The following is a 24136-nucleotide window of genomic DNA, read 5'->3' as shown; positions in this document are numbered from 1 at the left end:
ACAGCCCCAGCAGGGCGCTCCCTTTGAGCCTCTTGTTATTTCTGCAGGCAATGGGCTGAGGAAGGGCAATACCAGTGGCCTCGAACAATGAGGGGAATACTCGAGCTCTGTTTAGAGTAACACGAGCTCTTCAGGCCTGCAAAGTCAGCTTTTAGGGAATAAATTCCAGAAGCAGATTGAAAAGAGCCTGATTTTTTTCTCTCTCTCTCTCTCTTTTTTTTTTTTTCCCCCCATTGTTTTCCATTGTACAGTTGTCTTTTTCCACTTGTAGCAGCTCACTACAATGACAAAAAAAATACTTGCAATGGAATACTTTATAATAATAAAGCCAGCTTTTACCTTCTGTGCAAAGAAAGCAAGAAAAAAATAACAACAAAGACAAGAATGCTGCTGACTAGATCTGAAACTATCAGAACAGACCAAGTCCTAAGAACCAGTCACAGATTTAGCAGCTCTTGGACCATCTTTACAGCTAACAGGCAGATAAGATGGACATGCAAACCATTTGGTGAATTCCTGACCTTCCCCATGCCTTCTTGCAACCTTCAGGACACTCAGCTGGGTTCCTTCTCATCCCTAGACACTGTCGAATCAAACCAAACACCCAGGCACCTCCCAGACACGTTGGATTCCCTGATGGATTCCCTTACCTGTCCCATTTGGGGCTGAGCAGCTGTTGCCAGAGAGCCTGTAAGCAGGCTGGCCCTGCCTGCTGGCTGCATCTCTGGTGGCTTTGGGAGCCCCCCAGCCCTGCTGTATCTCGCACCATTCTACATCCCAACAGGGAGCTGCAGCCTTGCTGAACCCATGCTCTTGAAGCCAGTGCTTGAAACCAGACAGAAAGCCCCGGGCAGTCCCATAAACTTAGACTTGTTCCTTTGTACGCATCTGCCTTGTAGCTCAAGCCTTGGAAGGATCAGCTTGGCCTAACACATGCCTTATCTAAGTGTTTGTAATCTGTTATTCCAATCCTCTGATCTGCCAGGCAATCTGCCTCACAGGAATTACCCTCTCCACCAGAAGTGTTTCGTAATTGTAATGTTCGCCCACAGTGGGCAGGGGAAAAAATTTATTTCCTCTCTCTTTGCAGACACTTTCTAGGTTAGCTGAAGACAGTTTCAAATCTTAGTCTTTTCTTCTCTGAATTATAGTGATCATTATTTTTTGATCTCTGATTCTTGTTAGCCTCCTTTATTCATTTGATTTGGATTTCCTTGAACTGCTCCCTGAAACCTTCCTGAATGAGTAACGGGCAATTCCTTTGGGTATTTGCAGACAACGCTTGTTCATATATCTGAATAAAAGAGTTGCCTCCTCTCCTCTCCTCTCCTCTCCTCTCCTCTCCTCTCCTCTCCTCTCCTCTCCTCTCCTCTCCTCTCCTCTCCTCTCCTCTCCTCTCCTCTCCTCTCCTCTCCTCTCCTCTCCTCTCCTCTCCTCTCCTCTCCTCTCCTCTCCTCTCCTCTCCTCTCCTCTCCTCTCCTCTCCTCTCCTCTCCTCTCCTCTCCTCTCCTCTCCTCTCCTCTCCTCTCCTCTCCTCTCCTCTCCTCTCCTCTCCCATAACATTTTATCATTGAATTGTGGGCAGCCAGTGACCCATTATATGCCCAGCCCCTTTTCAGACCAGCTGTGTGCAACAATTTTGTACTTGCACAGTTCCTATTTACCTAGTTATTCCCAGCTGTCCGTGCTAAATTGCTTTTTCCAGATGGTTTTTCCAGTTCGTCAGGATCACTGGGTTTCTGACCTTGCTGTCGGTGTATGTGCAGCCCCTCCCAGGCTGCTGTAATCTGTGAAGGTCTGTCTTGTCCCTGCATGCTCAAGCTGTTTGTAATAAGATTCATTTAACGCTACCAAACCCCACTATGGCAGGCACAGATGTCAAGTTGCAGAGGGTGGGGGCACTCCGTAAGTTAGCACAGGGAACATCGAGGGCTCATTGATAAAAAGTTTGAGACCTCAAGAGTTGGTTGACCAAGGGATGAACATGGACTTGATCCCACACTGGGGTTTCCTTTTCTTCATTTTTTCTTCCTTGGATTTTTTTTTTCCTGTTTGAGTTACGTTTGTGAGGCAAAGTTTATGGATAAAGTGAGGTTATTGAGCTTCCCTGTAGGGAGGACAACAGCTATGAGCCTGTGTAGGTGCTTGTATTTGTGTGTGATGCCTGTAGGAGCTCTGTGATAAAAGGGAGGAAGTCATAGAGCTCTCACTATTTGTCACTATTACTTAGGCCAGATGTTTTGCCTATTGATCCAGGTCCTCATGCATGCAGTAAAGATACAGTTTTGCAGAAGAGAGCTTACTGATACTCATACAAACCCATATCTGATGTCTCTTTTCACTCACGCTGTTTCTCTAGGCAGTTCAGCAGCTGTGTCTGATCCTGTGCCCACCCCGCTGATGCGTGACGCCTCCGGCTCACGGCGTGACTCAGGCGTTGGTGGGAGCTCTTGTGCCCTTCAGGCTCCATGGATCCAGGTCAGCTGTGGCTGTCTTCCTTTTCATTCTGCTGAGGCAGAGCCAAGCACGGTTCCCTGGAGAGCTGGGGTGAGGAAAGCTTGTGCTTTTCTTGATTTCTTGTTGGGAAGGATTTAGCAACCTCTCTGGACAGTGAAATGTGAACTCACCAAAGAGAGGGCCTACCAGCTCACACAGCCTGAGAGAAAAGATTAGTTATAGTTTAATGTCATCCTTAAAAGACCTTGTTCCCTTTGTCCCATTGCCTTTTTGGTCTGAACTGTGGCTGTGCAGGTGGAAGAAGCTTTGTGGCTGATGCTGGAGGGCAAGGCAGGAGCACAGTTCTCACTTGGTTCTCATGCAAGAAGCATTGCTGTCAGCTTCGTTTTGACCTTGGTGGCACCCAGGCAAGATCTGGGAGAAGGTGAACTCCATGGACACCTGGAAATGGGAAGTGGGAGAGTAGGTAGGGAGAGGAAGAGATTTGGAGAGGTGGAGAAAAAAGAAGCATCAGGGCAGGACTAATGCTGCAGGTAAATGAAACACAGAGAAAGGGCAAAAGCAGAGCAAGTTAGGAATGGCATAGAAATGTGAGGTTATGATAAGCTTGTAAAAATCCTGGTATCAGTAGTGTGCAATAAAGTACATAGTGTTGATCCAGATGTTATAAAATCTTGAAATCTTGTTTGTGAGTCTGGCAACAACAACTGGCAGCGTCCCAGCAGACATCTCCCACTATAATATGGAGAGTGATGGGACTGGGGGGTCTTCTGTTTGCTCCCCAGAGTTTCACTGGGACTTGGTCAGCTCTGGAACCAGCTGTCAGGAGAATTTCCTTTCATATAGCCCTTTGCCATTGGCCTTTTTTTTTTTTTTTTCCCTAAGCTAAAGCATCACTACATCATCACAACTTGAGTGCTCATGACAGTATCCAGAGCAACTCATCCAATTCTCTAGTTCTCTCTTTATTTTGAGCTGGGGCTGGGGCTGCACTTCTCCTTTCTAACACCTACTTTGGCTCTATGAATCAAGCTTCAAAGGCTGTCAGAGGCAGCATCTCTCTGTACCCTGCTTATGATGTGAACCTGGGTGGGTGGCCATGAGCACGCAGCCATATGAGTGTTGCATCTACACTAGCAAACTGCTTGAAAAGAAAATCTTTCATTTTGCAAAGTCCAACACAACCAGGCTTAAAGTTCAGCTAGTGCTTCACCAAGTGGCTGACCATCTAAAGCAACAACAAATAAACCAAAACAGTGAAATAAGAGAAAGACTAGGATGCAATGTTAAGTACGAAAGAAAACCTTAGAAGCTGAGGTACTTTGTGGAAACACCCACTGTCTTTTCCATGTAAAGTCACTGAGCTTGTGTGGATCCATGTCCACTCTCTTAGTTTTCCTAAGCACTGTTGCATTCATAGCACCACTGGGAGTTATGTTACTGACTCAGGTCATTAGGATACTCCAAATCCTCAGGAAGCAGCTGCCTTTGAAGGCAGAGCAGCTATGGTGTTATTTGTAGAGGACTAAAAGTCTTTATTATACATTAACTTTATGACCTTGGATGGCTTTAGGGTCTTCTCTGATGTTACTATCCCACTGGCTTCAAAGGTACTGTATATCAAATGTTGAAACTTCCCGGCCTGATAAAATCCCTTGATAAGACAGGTATTTAAAAGCATGAGCTGCAACCGACCCATTTGTACAAGAGTCAAGTGCTGATGAAACAGCTGCTTTGCTTACAGACCTGCTGACAGACAGGGTCTTGAAGACACCCCCAGATGTCCAGCTTGAGATCCCAGACCGCGAAACCCCTCAGCCCCAGGGGTGCTGAGCTCCAGAGAGGCAGAGGGTGTCTTGGTGTGCTGTGAGCTGCAAGCTGTCCTGAAAAGACAGGTATAGCTCCAACTTCCCATGCTTTATCCCAGTGAAGTGGAAACACATTTATTACTGGGCGCACTTTTCCCTCTGGAAAGCAGGACCCTCGCAGCTCCAAGCAGCAGGGGTCAAGGTCTGACACATGCCTCCTGTTCCTTGTCTCAGCCTCTGCAAAGTGTGCACAGTGTGTTTAGTTCAGGGAGTTAGTTTCCAGTGCACCCATCTGTGGGAAAGGTAGGGGGAAGAAGCAGAACTTGTGCTAAAATGGTCAGCATCTGGCCATCCTGAGGAAGAATCCATCCCTGCTCACAGCCAGCTGTCTTGCCTCTTGTTTAAAATATCACTCCATAACCATCCCCCTGGTGCTCCCCTGGGAGCAGGTGAGAAATGAGCAGGCCACAAAACAGGAAAAAGCTGCCCAGAGTCAGCATTACCTCTAATTTCAAGCACAAAGGTGTATATTGACTTCTGGGAAATAAACTGCTCTGTCTTTTCCCCTTTTGTCATGTTTCTTTTAAGCAGCCAGCTAATGAAGGCAGGTGACCCCACACAAACACCTCCCTCCACCCTTCATGCTGGGTCTTTTCTTCTCTCTTCATAGGTCCCACCTGTGTTCTCAGGCCTGTGCTGGTGCTACAATGGCTTTCCAAGATGGTAATAATTTTTGCATGTGCATTTGGGGAAGGAGTTAGGTCCAAAGCACCTGAGCTGTTATGAGGGCTATATTCTTTGTTTGCTGCAGGTGGAACGAGTTTGTTTGTTTCTGGCCTCTCGTGGAGAAAGCACGGGACACTTTGCATCTGCATGCAGTCAGAGATATGGAGAGCAGGGCTCCAGCAAACACTAAGGTGTTTGGCAGCACAGTTTTAAGATGCCAGCCACCACAGAGAGGCACACTGAGATAAGCGGGTGTGAGCTGAGCCCCGTTACCTGATTTAGTAACTGTCAGCCGAGTAGCTTTACCCATCCCTTCTTCTGTGTATTAGCCAGTCACTCCGCAAATACACTTGTTACTGGTGACAGTGAGCAAAACCAAAGCTTGTTGAGAAATCACCCAGAAAAAGAAGAGAGAACTCAGTAGCTGGCATCTTTATAGCATTTTCCAGTCTGGACTTACAAACAATATAACCTAAGCCTCAGGCTGTTTTGGTGAAGCAGAAATGTGCAGTTGTGCCCATTTCACAGATAAGGAAAATGATTTGTCCTTGATTCCTAGGAGATGAGGAGGCAGAGATAGGAGGAGAACTTCTGCCTGCCTCCTGTCTGTCTTTTCAAGCCAGCCTGTTCTTACAGGAACCTTTCTGTGAGGCAAATGTTTTTTCGCTGCCAGCAGCTATACAAATACACTTGCAACACTGTGTACTTGAAATCCTCTGGCATGCTTTGTATCCACATGCAAAGTCAATTCTGGGAGACCAGGTCTCTGGCAAGAAGCAAAATGCTAAGTTACTTCACAGTGTAGGCGCGCTGTATGATGCACCAGTCAGTAACGCATGAGAAGGGAGAGCCAAAGAAAAGTGGGAATATGTTGTAAGGCAATACCACTAAGGTGTATGGACAGACATTTCTTGGCCTGTCTTCAAGACAGCTTCCTGCTCAGCATCCAGCTCCATATGGAATATGGTTGTTATTGCATTCGTGGCACACAAAAGGCACCTATTTCTCAGAAACCGAAAGAACAGGCCTAACAGCATGACTAATGCACCTCTGTGGAAACTTCCCAAGTACTCCACATGACAGGCACTCATACAGCTCCTGAACAGACGCCAAGGAAAGGACAAACAAAGGGTGATAAGTGAGGCTGTGAACTTCATGTGGTATTCAGAGACTAATGCTGTTAGCCCCAGAGTCTGAGTGTTCTCTGCTAATGCTGGGGGTGTTACTGAACAGGCTATGCAAACTGCTGGCTTAGTCTTCGATTTTTCTCCAGCTCGAGCCCATGGAAAAGGTCAGATTAATATCTGAGGCACATAATTGAATGCTGGCTGATGAAATAGATCAGTATTTCTACTTGGATTGTGTACTCTGCTGCAAAGATTTATGGCAGACATCCCTGAGTGAGTATTGATCAAGCTTGTGTGGGTACCAGTAACTTTTCACTCACAACTATATGGGGATCTTCACGGGCATTAAACTTGCTTTGCAGCATAGTTTTTAAGGGAGGTGCTTTATTTTTGTTTGAATACAATAATTAATTCAGCATAATTTCACTTGTTCTCTGCTCCTGCAAGATAAAAATCTTCTTAAATTTCTCTGTATACATCCTGTCTTAGCATAAGCTCATAATAATGCTGGTATTTAAAAAACATTCTCTTTTCTGAACACATTGGTGCCAGTTTTGGCAGTTAAGTATCTTTATAACAATCTTTCTCATGTGACTTCAGCAGCTAAACTCCTAAATAATAATGGTTTATAGTTCTAGAGCTGGAGTTTCTTCTGAGTTTCCAGGAAGTGTTGAGGTTATTAAATCATATCAGATCAGGTAGTTCAGACAGGAAGAAAGGCTGCAGGCTAGTCAAAATAATACGGCATCCCGTATGTTTTTCACTGCTGTAAAGCAGAGGTCTAAGGTCTCTGTGGGGATGCACGCACTGGGAAAAAGGCAAATCCACAGATACTGGAGAGAGCACAGATTCTGCAACAACATCATCAGTGGATCTTGGTGCTTGCCACTGCTCCTACCACAGCTGTTTTGCAGCCAAACAACTGAACAACTCCTGCTGCTCATGAAAGGTTTGAGGGCTGTGTATTAATATTGTCATGACAAATAAATAGTGTATTATTGCCAGGTGGGTAAAAGGAGACGGAAAGGGAGACTCCCTGCTGCGGGAGCAGGGGGAGGGAGCTCCTGGCTTCCCAAACCTGCTGCCAGGTCACTGGCTACACCTTCTCTTCAAGTGCAGAAAATGTACAAGAAGTTGGAAGGCTGGCTCAGCATGTAATTAGGAAGTCAATAACTGTCCTGCCATCCCCTTCCTCCATCACAGCCCTTCCAAAGTGCAATCACTCTCAGCTGGCATAAAGTCCTGTACAGGCTGTGGCTGAGATGGTTCACTGTCACCTTTCCTCCTTATCGTAAAGATTAGAATGTGGGAGGAGGATTTATACAACATTAAAAAGAACCACGAGAACCATGGGAGTTTGTGAAGGGTGGGTGCTAATGTTGGTATTTCCACCTTTTCCCATGATTTACTCCTGAATAGCGGCTGACAGATGTCTGACAAGAGCCTGAGATCCTTGCAGTGGCTTCATGGCAGCAGGAATAGAGCACACTGATTGTGCTGATGAGAGGATTAGTTACAGAGAGATTGAGTGACTTGCCCAAAGCCACGCAATAAATCTGTGTCACTTCTTAATCACTTGCAATCATCATCTTCACCTCCCTTGTGGGAGTGCATCATCTTCCCTTCCCTGGGAAGTTGTGCAGAAACATTACATCCTCCTATCAGCTTTCTGGAGGCAAAATCACCGATCATTTATACCTGGCTAAAAGCGATGCAGTGGCCAATGCTCAGAGTGGCTTCCTTGCTGGTTTTGTTTGTCTTGCTATAAAAGCTCTGCAGTAAATACATGAGTCCTTGGCATTGTTGGCTTTTCATTAATACCCAAGATAAAGCACAATGAGACAATTTGATCTGAAGCGCAGCTGGAGCCAAGAGGTCCCACCCCCTTTTCCACCCACCAGCGCACAAGCCAAGTGCCAGGACCTGCAGCTCATAGTGCTGGTGTCACTCTTCCCCCTCCTGCAATTTGCAAACAGCCCAGTGACGTAGTGGGGCTGTGATGTTTGCACAGCCTCCGCACTGAAGGGTTTTCTGAAATGAACTGGGGAGGAGTTGGTGGGCATGCATGTGAGTGTGATACTAGGCAGTGCAAGGGGAAGAGAAAATGCAGTAAGGCAGGAATGCTTTCTCTTCAGATCTGGCTCAATAAGTTAGCAGGTGGTTGCAGAGGCGAGAGGACTGGCTTCTCTTTCCCTTTGCAGGGTGGATGGAGCTGGAAAAGTCCTGGGAGCAGTCTGGGGAAGAAGAGGGATGCTCCTGCTGTTATGTCTCACCTAAAAGATGCCACTTACCATTGCTTACCCACCTACAGCTTCCTCTATCCACCTTTGCCTTTGCTCCATACGCTTGTAGCAGCCCTCTAACCTGGGTGCTGCTTTGACCGTGGTGCTGTTCCCTGTCTGGGTGAGCAGGCAGCTGCCTCCTCCTGCGAGCAAATGGAGTGTTTCATCCATCATGTGCTGTGCAGAAACTAAGCTCTTCCTCTCTTTTCTATCACTTCATTTCATAATTTGCAGATTGCTTCATATCATCAGATCTGTCTTGTCATCTGACAGCACCTTCCACGCTCTGCTTTTTCAAAATCTCCTGTGAAATTCACCCATTTTGAACAAATCACTTCTAAACACTTTGCTTCTGAAGAAAAGATTTTTGAGCTATTTCCAGCGGAGTCCTGCCCCTTGTAAAGGATCAAAGTGTTTGTGGTATGTATCAGACTTCCTAGGGTGTGCTTTGAGAAGACCGCCAGGGCTGAGACCAGGCACTTGCTCTGCATAGATGTAGCCCATGATGTTTAGTGCAGGCTGGAGTAGCAGCGATCTATGCCAGTACTTAGATATTGTGTTCCCTGCATGAAAGGACAACAGGAATGACTCACATTTGATCTTCTGGAAGAGAGACTTGAAGATCTCCCTGAGAATTCAAGATAGCTTTGGGCTGGATTTTTGGGCTGTCTTTGTTGATCCGTGGCATTGAGAGGGCTGAATGCTGATGTGTATTTCTAACAAGGCTGGCATCTGGGAGCTGATATATCTCTGAAACCTGGAGAAGAGGGGATGAAGGAGGAAGCTCCTTCAGCAAGGTGCATGGGACAGTGCTCTGTGTCTCTAGGAGGACTCCTGACACAGGAGGCTGAATCGCTGCCCTAGGACCTTTCTCCTTAGGAGGGCGCTGGTCTGTACTGGGTGTCTGCAAGGACAGGAGGGAGAATTGCCAATCCCAGTACCCACCAGTGCAGGAACCCTGTGGGGATGAGAAGAGCCCTCACCACACCATTGGACTGTGGGGCTGGTGCCTTCCTTCCTGCAGCCTGCAACTGCGTCTCAAGAGGAAAGCAAGCAGTGGTCGACTACTTGCTGATCGGGGAGTGCTAGCAGGTGACAGCGTATACAATAACACAGGTCTCCGATGGGATTTCCTTCACTCTGAATTACTTCCTCAGTACTTGCTGGTGTACGGATGCTTCACCCCTCGCGTGGGGCTGCAGTTGCAGAGGGCTCTGCCCTCGTGTCCATCACATGGCTGCCGGGCTGCGTGACTCACACGTGGCTGAAGGGGACGGCAGCGGGTGTGGGTGGCCACACACCCAGGAAGAAGGGCTGGAGACTACAGTAGCAGAGGCATTTTCCTGCTGTGACATTCCTCAGGGCTTGTATTACTCTGCTAAGAGCCCGTGAGGCGAATGTCCATGACGGAGCTCTGTGCTCGTGTCCTCCCAGAGCTGGCTGCCCTCAGCAGCAACCTTGTAGGGTGAGGGGAAACGTTTCGAGCACCAAAATGTCCCTCTTTCAGACAGCCTTCTTCTAAGACACAGTTTGTAGAGCAGTTCCAGGCATGTGGGAAATGTTTTCTTCTGGTGAACTTCGCCAAAATGACTGAAGGTTATCCAAGGGCTTGAATCTAGAGTCTGCTTCATGCCATGCATAACAGACATTTTGATTGAAACATTGGTGTCAGTGAAGGGAAACAAAACAAGTGGTTACTTTCCTGTTGGAAGAGAAAGGTTTTGTTTGTTTGTTTTTCAGTCTCAGAAGGTTTCAGAGCTGAAGAAGGTGTAAATTTTGCTTGGCTGTTGCACTGTTTCATGGGAAATATTTATTAGCCCTAATACTTCAGGCAGCCAGTCTCTATTTTCTCGCTGGGGTTGCGTCAGTCACTGCAGTATCTAGAAAAATCCCCGCCCCCACAAAGCCCCCAGACATGTGATGGGAGGAACACATGGTGGCACTTTTCACAGTGGGAACATCATGAGTTTCTTCACTTTGCCTGGAAGCAGCTTCCAGAAAAGCGACACCGAGCACCCTTGTCTAACCAGTGGTCCTGAAGACGCTGCTCCCTGCAGGTACCGCAGGCTGCAGGCTCCCTGGCTGCCCACCCGCAGGGACCGTGTCCTTGTCCCCATGTGTCACCGAGACGCCAGGTCCCACACCCTGTCCCGCTGCTGGAGGGGGGCCACAGGGATGTAGTACTCTAGTATGAGGAGCACCTTTCCCCACACTTGGCATGTACAGGCTGCTGATGCACCATGAACAGCTCCAGCACAGTCACCAGAAGTAACAAGGGAGGGCTACTGAATAACCTGGTGTGTTTCAGCAGCTACATTGCCCTCTCTCTAGGTAATATTTTACTTCTGTTTTTAAGATTCTGCTGTCCTCACATGACATTGCACTGGAGAATAAAATATGTTCTATCAAGCGTAGCGTGTGTGCAGGGAAAGATGCATAAGAAATCACAGAAGACAAACTGTTAAAATCCTTTAATTTTTGGTTCGCAGAAAATCCAAGCTCTCACGGTAATCTGTGCTATATGTCACTAACACTTCCAGAGCATACACTTCAGAGAGAAACAGGGTCTTGTGAAATGTGCAGGAGACTTAGCACTGGGGATGAAAGTCCTCAGCTCCTCTGTGAAGCCAACCCAGGGGGGCAGCAGCCGTGAAATTTTCTTTTCACTTTGCTGCCAAAATGCCTTGGCTCTGACCCGGGGAAACCTCATCAGGAGAAGTACAATTCAGGTCACGGCTTGGCAAGCCCTTTCACTGCATCAGGACTTTCAGGTTCATTGGGGGCAAAACTTAACCTCTTCTGCACACACATGGCAGCCCTCCAGTGCAGGGCTCTTGCACAAAAAAAAGAAAAAAAAAAAAAAAGAAAAAAAAAAAAAGAGAAAAAAGGCAATATGGCATTGGCATGAGCTTCATGTGTGCTAGGAAGTATTGCTGGATATGTGCATTCACAGTGAGTAGGTAATCGTTTATGGGGTTGTGGGTAGGGCTTTAGGGCCAGTTGTGTGGGGAGGACATCCAAGGAAAATTCCCTGGGGATGGACTCCCTGATGGGAAGGGGGTCTGCTCCGTCAGGAGGGAGGGATGGGGGCGCATCTCCTACACAGCCACAGTGCTGCCTCTTCGTGATGCAGGGCGAGAGTGTCCTCCGTCAAACCTGAACCAGGCTGGCTGCTGGGGTTAATGAGTGCAATGGGAAATGGCCCTTTCACAGCCAGCCTTACCCTGCAAGGCACCACCCCTTGTGATTTTCCAGGCAGAAAGGCTCTGGCGCAGCATTGCAGGGTTCGGGGGATTACTTATTCACTGTGTTCCTGGAACAGCTCCAGCCTTCCTGTCCCTGCCTCCAGTGTACAAATTCATCAAGTATCCACAGGGCTCACAATCTCCCGCGGCAAGAGAAGGCAGCAGGGAGGTGATTCATATCGCAGAGCACACCGTCTCTGAAGGACCTGCAGGATTCGGGGAAGGCTGAGCCGGCATCCTCCCTTCTTCCACCTCCCTAACGCTTGTTCAGGGTAATTAAGGCAGCAGACTCAGTCCGGATGGATTTCATTGCCGGGGCCATCGGAGGTAAATAAATAAAGAGGTGCTTGTTGATGAAAGCGGGTAGCTGTGTTTCCTTGCTGCTAAGCCACCGGGCAGGTCGCAGCGGCAGAGACAGGAGTCTTTCCGTGGGGGCTGCTTGGCGAAACCCTCTCCTGCTTTAACAAGTGGGCAATGTCATCAGGGCAGAGAGCGCGCTGAAATTGCCTTGTCTGAGGTCATTGCCCTGCAATCTGCTCCCTGATTCCAGCAGGAGGGAACGAGAGACAAAGTGGGACACGCTGCGTGCGGACACAAAGCAGCGGGTACAGCCCAGGCAGTAAATCCCAGCGTGGCCGAGGGGGTCCTGGCAAGGGCTGGCTGTGGATGCTGAGGACAAGGGGGGGCTGAGGACACGGCTGGTGAGGTGGGAGGGGTAGAGGCTCGGCTTTGTCGCAGCCAGGAAGGTCTGAGTGAACGGCATGTGCGTGGTCTCGGGCTGAGATGCGCTGGCAGCTGCTGTGGTTATTTCTGTGCAGGCGTGTTACGTAGCAGGCTTCAGTATGGGAGAAAATAGGTTAGCTGCACTTCAAAAAAGGAAAAGGAGAAATGTGCTATTTCATTTCAGACATTTTTAGAGCACATGCTACTCAAACCCAGCTTTATTTTAAACCACAACATATAGGCACCGGGCTCGTATCTCTTCTGAAATCTGCCTGCCAGATCTAGCCTGGCATCGCGTACCAGGACAAGAGGCTTGGGGTCGCCGCTGCCAGGGGCCAGGTAACCCGGCCACATGGCTGGGAGGCCCAGCCCAAGCCTGCACGTCAGAGCTGCTCAACTGGGATGACTTTTGCCCTGCTGCCCCTTTTTGCTTCTTGGTGCAAGCAGGGTGAGGCTCGGTGTCTCAGCAGCATCCAGCCCCGGAGGTGCTGGCTGCTTCAGGCTTTGGCCTTCCTGGGGTGCCAGGGGACCCTGTTTGGGAAGGGCCCCTCCTGGGAGAGGGGGATACAGCCAACCCCTTCCATGACAGCTCATCCCTCTCATCTTTCCTTGCTGAGGAAATCAGAGGGATTCACCAAACCTCCCCTGATGGGTGATGTGAATCGCTGGGCTGGGCTGTGTTTGATGGTTGGAGACCTTTGCTTTTGTTGGCACAGCTGTAGCTGAGCCACTTAAGGATAAACTTAATTGTAGTGCCCTCTGCCCAGCACCAGCTGTGTGCTACCCAGCTGCACACCGAGCATCTCCCCTGGGCGCCCTGGGAATGGGCTCAGCTGGACAGGGTGCTGGCTGCGGCTCTACCTGGGACCAGGAAAGGGCCTGCTTGTCTTAACACATTTCACTGACCCCAGGCTGTCTGAGAGCAGGGTTTTCCATCCTGTCATCTGTGTCCAGCTCAGTTTTTTTCTAAGATGTATAATGCAACTTCTCCGTGGCAGACAGGACTGTTTTCTGCTGTGCTGTTCCCTGCTGGGAGCTTACACAAAGGCTTCTGCAAGGTAACCAAGCTTCGGGGCCTACCCCAACATGGGACAGCTTTCAGGGCTGGGACAACTTTTCTGTGGGAACTGGGATGTTGTTTGTGCTGAGTTTACTTCACAGTTTGTGTTTGTTAGAGCTGAAGCAGTTTTTGTGTTCCCAAGGAGGCTGCAAACCCAACTGAAGTGCATCAAACTACTCAAGAGGCAACACAGATCACAACAGAATCACAGAATCACAGAATGGCTTGGGTTGGAAGGGACCTTGCAGACCTTCTTATTCCAACCCCCTGCATGGGCAGGGACACCTCCCACCAGACCAGGTTGCCCAAAGCCCCATCCAGCCTGGTCTCCAGGGATGGGGCACCCACAGCTTCTCTGGGCAGCCTGTGCCAGTGCCTCTCCACTCTCTGAATGAAAAATTTCTTCCTAGTATTCAATCTAGACCTACCCTCTTTTAGGTTAAAACTGTTCTGCATTGTCCTATCACTCCTCTCCCTGACTCCTCTGTTGGCCGCAGAGTTGTGATCCTGATCTGTTTTCAGAGTGTTTTGGACAAAGCATGGCTTGAGCACCTCAGAAAAGCAGCAGAGATGCTGCCCTTCTGAAACCCATGTAACCACCCAGCCTGGCTCAGGCACCTGCACAATTGTTGTGCATCTGCTCCAATCTATTGCTTCTGTGTCCATGGGATAGGGTCAGCATCTTCAGCCTGGAAAGCAGTGAGCTGCTGCTGTGCCTCCAGGAGACAACATCATGTGAGAAGCAAGCTTAGTAGCTATGGAGACTTTCAATAACCAATAAATGGGTGGGATGCCCCGGAAAGCAGGTTATCTGCAAGGATATCCTTCCCAGCCAATAAAGCCAGCTATGCTTTGAGAAAGAGATTGAACCAGAAATCTCCTGAGGTCCTTTCCAGCCTGAATTTCCCCATGTGTGTTTTCTAGCCCTGCTCCTGCAGCAGCCCACACCTGGCAGAGGATGTGTACCGATGCCTGGGGCTACCGCTGACCTGGGGGTGACCCGACACTCGTCCCAGCAGCAGGGATTTGGGATGGGGCAGCTGAGTCACCCAGCACCGCCCCAACAGGGTGGCAGAGCTGTTGCACACCCTGGCTTCCCTGCACCCTGCTGCGAGGTTACACAGCGGGCACACGCAGCCCAAGGGCAGATAAAATAGCCCACCTATGGAGGGAACGCGCTGTCTCCTTGTCCCTACAGCTAAAGCAGCCCTGCTGGCCACAGCCAGGGTCACGTTACTGGAAGGAGCCCAGCTTCTTGAGGGTATGGGACAGTTCTTATGCTCTCAACTCTTCACAACATAAGGACCTTTGGAAATTGCTGTCTACCCATCCAAAGCACAAAGCCATGATCCCTGCTGCTTCCAGGGTCTTGGAGCCAGGACTGTGCCCCCTGCTGTTGCAGGCCGGTGGGCTCTGTGTGGGGCTACTTGCTCTCTGCTGCCTGCTATTACAGTGACCAGGACCCCTCCTTGTTTTAGTTTCTTGGCCAAAGTGGCCTGATTGTGAAGAGAAGGTGAGATACCTGTTTTTGGGATGTGTGCGCTGGGGAATCTGCAGCCCCTGCTCAGTACCTGAGAATGTCCCAATGCAGTAGGTGTGACAAGCAGCTCCCTGCAGCCCGCTGGGGATCCCTCACCTGGCTTTGCCATCTCTTTCCCTCACAGCCGGGGGGTGTTACTCCCCGGGTGCCCCATAGGACCCCTCTCCCTGTATGCACGCTAGGTTCTGCCAGGTTCTGCCTCGCAGACAGTGCATGTATGGGTCATGTTATCTTTGTCCCAGGCTATTAATATCAGGTGACATTGTGTGGAGCCCTTCCTCCTCAGCCTTTGACAGACTTGGCTGGGCTCCTTGGCTCTTAAAACTTAACTGCCTTGGCTCGTAGGGAGCACAGTTCACAGGAGGCCCTGGTTGCTCGGAGGTGTTGGGGCTCACGCCTCCACTTTGGTGGAGGCAGTGAGAAATTCACCTTTATGTTCTCCCCTCTCTTGGTCAGTCCTTGAACCAAGGTGTGCGTTGGGTTGAGCAGCAGAGTGAAGCAGGTTGATTTGGGGCAAACAAACCTGTGCTTGCTGCCTGGTGCCAGCCAGGAAGCTGGCATGGGGCAGGTGGCCCCGGGTGACTCGGTGCGTTGTCACTGCTGTGGCTGCTCCAGTCCTTCCAGCTGGGTTACATGTGCTCCCCCCTCTTCCAACCTTCTCTCATTTTGGTCCAGAAATACAGAAAGTCATTTCTTGGCCTTTTTTTTTTTTAACCTTTGCTATTATTTATCTGGGGGCAGACAAAGCCTCTTGCAGAACAACCCTCATTTTCCTGCAAGCAGGGCGCTGTTCGTTGTTTTTTTTTTTTTTTTTTTTTTTTTTTTCTGAGTTGTGCACTTCAGGATTGCTTCCCAGTGACTCCCACCAGCAGCTGCTGCTTTCCCCCAAAACACGGCAGCATTTCCAGAGCTCCCAAGCCACCATGTGCGATCACAGATGAATGTACTCAGTGAAACACCCACAGCAACTACTGTATTTTTAAATAACTTTTATTTTTTTTTAAGAAGAAGTCACCAGGAGGCTGTTTCCAGCTGTGCACTGTGTCTGTGACTGCCCTGACAGGCTCACTCACGAGCTCGATCTCCGTGTAAATGACTCACGGGGGTACAGCACTGCTGTCACCCAGCAAGATCCCCTCTCAGCTCACTTGGCATTCATAGACCGGGAGGAATTTAGCTGCTCAGGCCCCGTGCCCTGTCCTGTGGCGGTGAGGAGGTTGATGGAGGTTGAGCTACTTGTTGCCATGTCCATGCTGCAGCTCCTTCACTTTCCTCATCTGCCACCAAGGCAGAGACGTCTGATAGGATTAATGCGCTTCCAGCACCGGTGGCTATTTTAAGGTCTTGAGCTGAGGCTGGGTGTCAATGCAGGGCTGACAAATCCCCCTAGCACGCTGGAAATGCTGCTGCTCTCCCAGTCAGCTGCATGCAGGGTGTGCTGCTGGGCATGGCAGCTTTGTGTATACCTTCACTGCGCCTTCATCCTGCCCTGTCCCACACCAGCCTGGGCTCCCATGTAAGGCTCTCTCTTCCCTCAAAACTTTGCTTTTGCTCCTTGCTTTGCTTTTGCAGTGTACAAAGTGTTTGGTGCGCATGGGAGATGCCCTTCAGAGGCTTAACCCAGTGAATCAGTGCTGATGAAAAACTGTAAAACCCAGTGACGTCCTCAGCCAGGGCTCCAGCTGTGCCCTGTGGAGTGCAGCCAGGAGGCGTCCGGTCCCTGGCATGCAGGAGGCAATAGGAGCACTGCTGCTCTCTTCAAGGCAGAAGACAGGTAGCTGAGAGCCTGTAGTGCCCAGGGACCACCCGTCTCTAATAAGTGTCCTTGTAACTATTGCTTTTATTCCTTAATATTTCCAAGTCAAGCCTAGAGAGCCACAATTGTTCCAGAGCCCCCTCGTGCTTCACTCCTCTTGCAAGGGTGCTTGCTCATGGCCCAGAGAGGATTTAGTGCTGAAGCTGAGAGGGGGACCAGAAACAGCCCAGTATTGTGGATCATCCCCTCAGCCTTCCCACTGGGTTCCCTTTCCATAGGGCTGCACAGAGCCCCCGCAGCTGGTGGCATGCATGCAGCTAGCGAGGCTTTCTGTGTTCTTCCCAACCCGCCTCACACCCTGGTATTACTGCTCCTGTCAGATTTCCTGTGGCACTCAGATTCGCCCTCTGAGCATGCTTTGATCTCTCAGAGAAACCCACGCATTTTGCTCCGTCACTGTTGGCGCAGGCATTGGAGCTGGAGCTGGACAGCAACCTGCTGCCAGGGACTGCTGGGCTCTGCAGCTGCATTTCCCTGCTGTCCCCTTAACGACCTCCTGGGGAAAAGGGCCTGTTGTGGTGTGTGCTGGTAACTGTCTCCAAAAACCTCTCTGTTTCAGGTGGCCTCAGCACAGCAGTGGGGTATCCTCTGGACACAGTGAAGGTACCTGTTGAAACTATTTCTTGACCACAGACTGAACACAAATAGTGCATCTGGCTTTTTTCTCCTTTCAGAAAACAAGTCCCATGACTGAGTGCTTTCAGCTTTGTCACAGCAACATATTTAATTTTATTTGTGTTGTTTTTCTCTTTAAGATTTTTTTTAAGGGTGTGTGTGCTATTTTATGGCTGATTAACTACTTTGCTGTGACATTTGTTGATGGCTTTTAAACCTGATTTCCGTATTTCTAAGTTGCCCCTGTATTTGTAGGTGAGAATTCAGACAGAGAGGCATTACAAAGGCATTTGGCACTGCATTCAAGAAACATACAGGACAGAAAAAGTAAGTACCTGTCACCAGCTGCTGATACATGTTATGGATGGCTTCTTGTTTCAGAGGAGCAGAGCTGCCTCAGCTTGAAGACGACAGGCAGCAGTTATACAGGCACTGGCTGGGAGAAGGGTTAGGATGAATTTTAGCTTTTCCACTGATCTGTAAGATGTAAATAAGCTTTGGCTCAGTAGTGAATGTGCAATGTTTTCAAGCAGATACATTCCCTTGCCATTCTCTCTTAAAAGTCTTCTTTCCTTCTGTTTCCAACCAGGTTCTGGGATTTTACAAAGGGGTGTCTGCATCAGTTTTCTCAGTGTCACTGATTTCGTCCGTTTCATTTGGCACCTACAGAAACTTCCTCTGTAACATCTGCAAGCTGCGATATGGCTCTGCTGACGTCAAGCCTTCCAAGCTGGATGTTTCCCTGGCTGGAGGTGCCGCTGGTGCCGTGCGGGTAGGCGAGCAGCCAAGCAGGACAGCACAACAAGGGGTCTTGTTTGCAGACACACGGGGCTGAAAAAGCGGTGATGTTTTCTGCTGGGGGCTCAGCGGGATGCTGGCTTGTTTTCTCATGGGGTCCTGCTCTGCGACCTTGGCAAAGGCAAAACAAAACAGCAAGGAAGAAAAGCAACCCGGGCAGCAAACGTACCCAGTGGCTCTAATTGCAGGTTTATGTAAGAAAGACATAAGTCGGTGTGCAAAGCATGGGCTGGTGTTTTGGCAGGGGAAGAAAGACCTGGCTGTTCACTGAGGGCTACCTGGGGGTATCAGGTTCTTGCAAATGTTGTCAAAACAGGACAGACAGGCAACCTCTTACCTGCAGCACTGTGGGGCTGGGTCAGCAGGAGCTGTCACCCAGAGGAATTGATGTGTGCCCACAGCAGGCAGTGCCATGGTGTGGGGCAGCTCCGGAGCAGTTTCCTGCAGGCAGATGGATGTTTGTGGGCATCTGCAGGCACCAGGATCCCCATTGCCCTGGGAGGAAACACACACAGTCACAGGCAGGTGGAGGCAATCCTGGTGTTAGATAATAAACAATATTGCCTGAAAAGGTGGGAGACATAATCTGAGGGCTCAGGCAGGACGTGGATCACAGTTTAAAAGTGAAGGTTTAAGTTACATCCTCTAATATTACAGGTAGTGTTGATGGCACCCAGTGAAGTGGCTAAAGTTCGGATGCAGACCCAGAGGAACCCCCATCCTTCTGCCACGTCTGCCCAGCTCAATTCCAAGCCAAAGTACCGAGGGTCTCTGCACTGTCTGAAGGTGATCGCCAAGGAGGAAGGCTTTGGGGGTCTCTACAAGGGCTGCTCTGCATTGCTCTGCAGGGATTGCTCTTCTTCTGCAATATATTTCCTTACCTATTCTACCCTCTGTGACTGGCTCACGCCAGCAGGGAAAAATAAACCAGGTAGGTATGGGCAAGCATCTGGCATCACCTGCAAAAGTGATTTATTTTGTACCGGACTAGGAGCGAAATTGTGCTCTCAGGCTTCTGGGCTGCGGGTGTGCTGCAGGAAGGGCTCATGATGGGCCAGGTCTGAGGTCTCCCAGCTGTGATTTGGCTCCAAAAAGCAAGCAGCCAGTTTCAGACAAGACCACATAGGTACCATTCCCCAATGAACATCTTCCTGAGAGACAAAGAAATAAGCAGAGCCAGCTGAAGCAGGTGTGACTGCTCTCAGCTGCTTTACACCTGTGCGTGTGGTGGTGAAGTGGAGCTGCCCCTGCACCAGCACCTGTGATGAATGCTGTGAAACCGAGGGGCCACGTGGTCGGTGTGAGATCACACAGCTGCAAGAGCTGGACAAAAATTAGCTGCTGGAAAACATAAGGTTAAAAAACAAAGCTTGTATATGCCAGCAGCTTGAGGAGAGAATGCTCTCTTCCTCTTCCTCATCTATCCCAGAAGCACAGCTTGCTTTTTGAGCTGTAGCTCCTTTGTCCTGCACTTGTCTGGCTCCCTAAGAGACTGCCAGCCCCCTCACACATCGTCCTGCAGGAGCAGGGCCGGCTGTGGCCATGGCTCAGAGCACCGGCTGCGGGGAGCCGCCATGTGTCCCGCTGGGATGGCAGCAAAGCACGAGGGGAGATGCAGGCCCAGGGCCTAGGAAGGCCAAGTCTTTCATACAGTGTGCGTGGCCTCACAGCTCCTTCTGTGCCCACTCCCCTGCTCCTAAAATTGCTTGTAGCATGAGATTTGGAAAGAGTTTAAGTGTCTGGGGAAAACTAATCCGAGCTGCTTCTAGTCACACCGGTGCAAGGCCGGAATTCACTGCTCCTCCCTCTCGCCCGCAGGTTTCCTGGTTGTGCTGCTTTCTGGTGGCTTCGCTGGAGTCCTGGCCTGGGGATTAGCTACCCCCATGGACGTCCTGAAATCACGGATGCAAGTGGATGAATCAGGGCAGCACAAGTACAGGGGCCTCGTCCACTGTGCGAGACAAAGCGTGAGAGAGGAGGGCGTGAAAGTGCTTTTCAAGGGTCTGGGGCTGAACTGCATTCGGGCCTTTCCTGTGAACATGGTGGTGTTTGTCACGTATGAAGCTGTACTGAGATTTACGGATCATTTTACAAACAAAAAGTAGCTCGTGCAGCTCTGTTGTGAGGTGTATTTTGTTCAGGTTGTTTTATTTTTGTAGCACAACACACGCACAGCCGCTGAGCCCTGCTCTCCACTGGTGGACAGCGTAAGCAGGGACATTTCAGCATAGTGCCGGGTGACTGACATCCTTGTTTTCTTCTTATAGGATTACAAACTCATCAGGGAGTCTTGCATTTGTGTACACATCCCTTTTATCTTGTTAATGTATTTATACTGTAGCTGCTGAGACATTTGCAAATATTTATGCTCTAAAAAGCTGCAAGTCTTACAGATTTTGGGAAAGGTTTCATTTTGTTTTCTACCAGCACAGAAAACAACCTTCACTACTGAATTTGAAGGCAGTATGTGTATGATTTAACACTATATAGTGTGTCCTTTTTACATGTGTAATGCCTGTAAGGCATTCATTGAGCAATTTACATATTTGTGCTTCAAGCCACAGCTGGTGGACTGTTCATTCCCAGCTGTAATTCTGCCCAAGCTCTCTACGATCACATCCCTTCGGTAGCAGCTGAAATATGAATCTCCTTGCTTTTTCCTGGCATTTCTTCGTGAGTGGCAGAGATAGTCTGCTTACATAATCGCCCTAATGGCCTCATTGGAATCGAAAACAGGCATCAATTCTGGAAATCACGTGGTTTTCTCCCAGCGCAGTCCCCAGCCGCAGATCCTCAGTCCCCTTCTGGCCGCTGGGCGCACCGCATGCCTAGCAATGGCCAGAGCTTCCAAACCAGCCCTGGTCCTGCAAGGAGGGCTGGGGTGGATGCAAGAAAGCCTTGCTCCTCAGAGGAGAGACTGACATAAAATCCGTGTGTTGGGCAGCTAGGTAAGTTAAAGAAGAATCGCAAAACTGTAAGATTTGCTACTTAAAAAAAAAAAAAATAAAATAATAAAAAAAAAATGTGCATACCCTTTTCATTTTAAAATGCGTTATCAGGAGCAGCCAAATGTAGTGGCTTTTTTTTTTTTTTTTTTTTTTTCCAAAGTTACATTTTGATGGAATCTGGTTTTAATCTTAATTTGCTGGTTCTGGCTCAGGAGCAATGATGTTTGCTTTCTTCATTTTTCTCCCTGGGTGGTGGCATCTGGAGTGGGCTGGATCGGTTCCCCAATCAGAACCTGTTGGAAATGTGCTTTTTTTGGAGGGAAAGAGGAAAATCATTTTTAAAAATGAGTTCTCTTACTCAGTTTTGATGTCCTGGTGATCCACATGCACTTTTAGCAGTTGATAGCACAGACCTGATTACACTAACAGCAATTTTGCAGCAGACATGACTTGGCAGCTACCCTGGACACGGAAGAAAGGATCTTGTACTAGAAGGACAAGTTTAAAAATTTCAGATGCTTCTAGGAAAAAATAAAGGCAATCTCTTTCATATATAAACTTGTAAAAAGTTCTAGAACTGTCCTGAAGTCTAAGCCTTCAACTTGCTATTTAGACCTTTCCACAGCCGTGCTATTGAATGATTATCAGGATTTTGGTCTCCTGAGTCTGTCCAGCTCTTGCAGCTGATCCAAGAGCAGGTTTAAGAGGCCAGACAGGTGCAGAGTATGTCACCTTTATAGGGAAGTGAAATGAAAGACCCAGCACTGAATCTGACTATCGCAAAGCATGTGCAGCCTCAGCAAGCTAGAATCTTCACGTATACCTTTACGATGTCAGCTCCAAACCTCCTTTATCTGAAAGTCCTTATGACAGAAGATTTAATTGAGTCCTAAAGGTTTGGAATTTCTCTTAAGATGGGTTCCTAAGAGACTACTAACTTCTCCTCTTTCTACAAGGGATGCATCTGAGTGCTGTCCTAGTAGGGCAGGGATTTATCCCAGCTCTATTGGTATGTTTTCTGGAATCAAGTTTCTTTACACCATATTATTCTCAGCTGACTTTTCTCAGGCATTATATCCTGTGAACAGACAGCAAAATATGCCTGTATATCAGACAAAACAACCATTCATTAATAGTCAGTGTTAATATCATCTATGGTCAACCTGAGGTTTGAAAATAAAATCTAATCAAAAATAGCTCAGATTACCCAATAGGTTCAAGCATTCAGATGACTAAAAATGCCTCTTCCTGTGGGTGTAACTGCCATACAGCTTGTTTCAAGAAGTAGGAATTACAGATGAATTATAAAATCAGTAGGAACAACAGTGGAACCAAGTGAGAGGAGCTGAGAAATGTGAGCCCCCAGGTATTCCGTGTCAAATAAAAGCAGGTTCTCACCTGGCCTGAACAAATACTGGATTAGAGGTAAATTGGATCTTTAGACAACTTATTTCAGGAAGCTAACTGCTTGGAATCCAGTGTCCCACAAGCCTTTACTGAAAAAAAAATACACACCCAGGGTATGGCTGACAACCTGCTGTAGAGCAAGAACCCACAGTTAGTTCACACTGATATAAACTACCCCCAGGCAAAGGTATTGTCTGTGTAAGCACTGTAAACCCAGGCACATAAATAAGAACCGACTTTTGTTTAACAACATGACACAATGTACATATTGTGCAAATAACTACATATACAGCAAGCTGGGTGCTTGGCTTGGGGATTTCAGAACTTGGCTGCTTTATTTTCTGATTCCGTTGTATTACCTTGACCTTCAGCTACTCTATTTGCCTCTCTGATAATCACAGAACTATTTCTTCTGATATCCAGCTGAAGGCCAGCCAGCAGAATGAAGATACCACATAGCTCTCTGCATAGGCTATTTCTTTCAGTAACAAACTTGCTGGCTGTGAATAAAGAAATTTTTCTTTAGAAGTCACGTTTTGCTTCATGCCGCTAATAGTTCCTGTTTTCTCTGACAGTGGTTAACAATATCCAGACGTGTTTCAGTATTCCTCTTAGTGACTGTGGAAGAGCCAAGTGAAGCTATTCAGAATCTGTGCTCCCCAGACAGCTGGAGCCCATTTAAGTGCAAGTCTTTCACACCAAACCTACAGAAACATTGTGGTAACAGGTCACATTGACCTCCCCTTGTTTCTGAGCTGGCTGCTGTACACAGGGAAATTCAACATCCAGTCTTCCTTGCAACCTGTTAGTCTTTGGATGACTGACCCTCATTACCTTACTCTGGGAGAAATTTGAGGTTTATCTGTTAAGACCATATAGATGGGGTTACAAGGCCCCCCTTATTCACTATTTGAAAGGCACTGGAAATGAAAACGATGACCAACTCTATGGGGTGACTAATTCAACAACTAAAAGGGAAGGAAGAGAGGTCAAAAATAGAAAAATAGAGTAAATTAAGCCTGTTAAAAGTTGAAAAGAAGAAAAACAAAAACAAAAACCAACTACCAAACAAGTTTGATACAGACTTTTATCTACATTTTTATTACAGTGAGATAAATAAAATATTACAAGTTGAGGAAAATGTAATGAACATTGCCTGATAACGTCATTAGACATTTCACCCATACATTTGAAGACTGCCTTGTCTTAACCTTTAAATACCTCTGGGACGTTAATTATAATTGCAGCAGATTTAGGAACTTTCCAAGACTCCTCAGAAACTGTCATTTCAGAAGCACATTTTGTAAGCATATGGCTTGCTTAGTAAACAAATATTAATTTTGCAATTACTTTCCTTTCTAAAGCTTTCAGGGCAGATTTTAACTGCTGTGTTACAAAATTGATCCATATACTTAATTAGAATAGAACACACTACTGCTTCTCCTACAGTGTACTTCCCCTTCCTGAGTAACTAAATTCCTAGTTAATGAAATAAATCTTGCAGGACAGTTCTGCATATAATGTTTTCAGGAAGAAATTTGCATTATGAGTTTATAAAAGCCCTTTAAAAGTCACTTGAAGTCT

At 48.1% G+C, this 24136-nt stretch overlaps 1 protein-coding gene across 1 annotated transcript; it reads left to right on the top strand.

The window, feature by feature from the left end:
* The first annotated feature begins 11694 nt into the window (after positions 1–11694).
* On the top strand, positions 11695–21204 carry SLC25A47 (solute carrier family 25 member 47). Its single transcript, XM_032189417.1, has 6 exons — positions 11695–11972; positions 17344–17387; positions 17655–17726; positions 17989–18171; positions 18855–19128; positions 20016–21204. The coding sequence occupies exons 1-6, from the start codon at positions 11945–11947 to the stop codon at positions 20300–20302; spliced, it is 888 nt and encodes a 295-aa protein (XP_032045308.1). The 5' UTR covers positions 11695–11944; the 3' UTR covers positions 20303–21204.
* The last annotated feature ends 2932 nt before the right edge of the window (positions 21205–24136 follow it).

The sequence above is a fragment of the Aythya fuligula genome, chromosome 5, assembly GCF_009819795.1.
Source record: "Aythya fuligula isolate bAytFul2 chromosome 5, bAytFul2.pri, whole genome shotgun sequence".
Lineage (NCBI taxonomy): Eukaryota > Metazoa > Chordata > Aves > Anseriformes > Anatidae > Aythya > Aythya fuligula.
This window is presented reverse-complemented; position numbering and strand designations above follow the sequence as displayed.

Bases quoted from the DNA above. Each gene is read 5' to 3' on its own strand.
- SLC25A47 (XM_032189417.1), top strand. From the start codon at position 11,945: ATGGATTTCATTGCCGGGGCCATCGGAG. The intron at 11,973-17,343 runs GTAAATAAATAA...TCTCTGTTTCAG, and splicing joins CATTGCCGGGGCCATCGGAG to GTGGCCTCAGCACAGCAGTG. The intron at 17,388-17,654 runs GTACCTGTTGAA...CTGTATTTGTAG, and splicing joins ATCCTCTGGACACAGTGAAG to GTGAGAATTCAGACAGAGAG.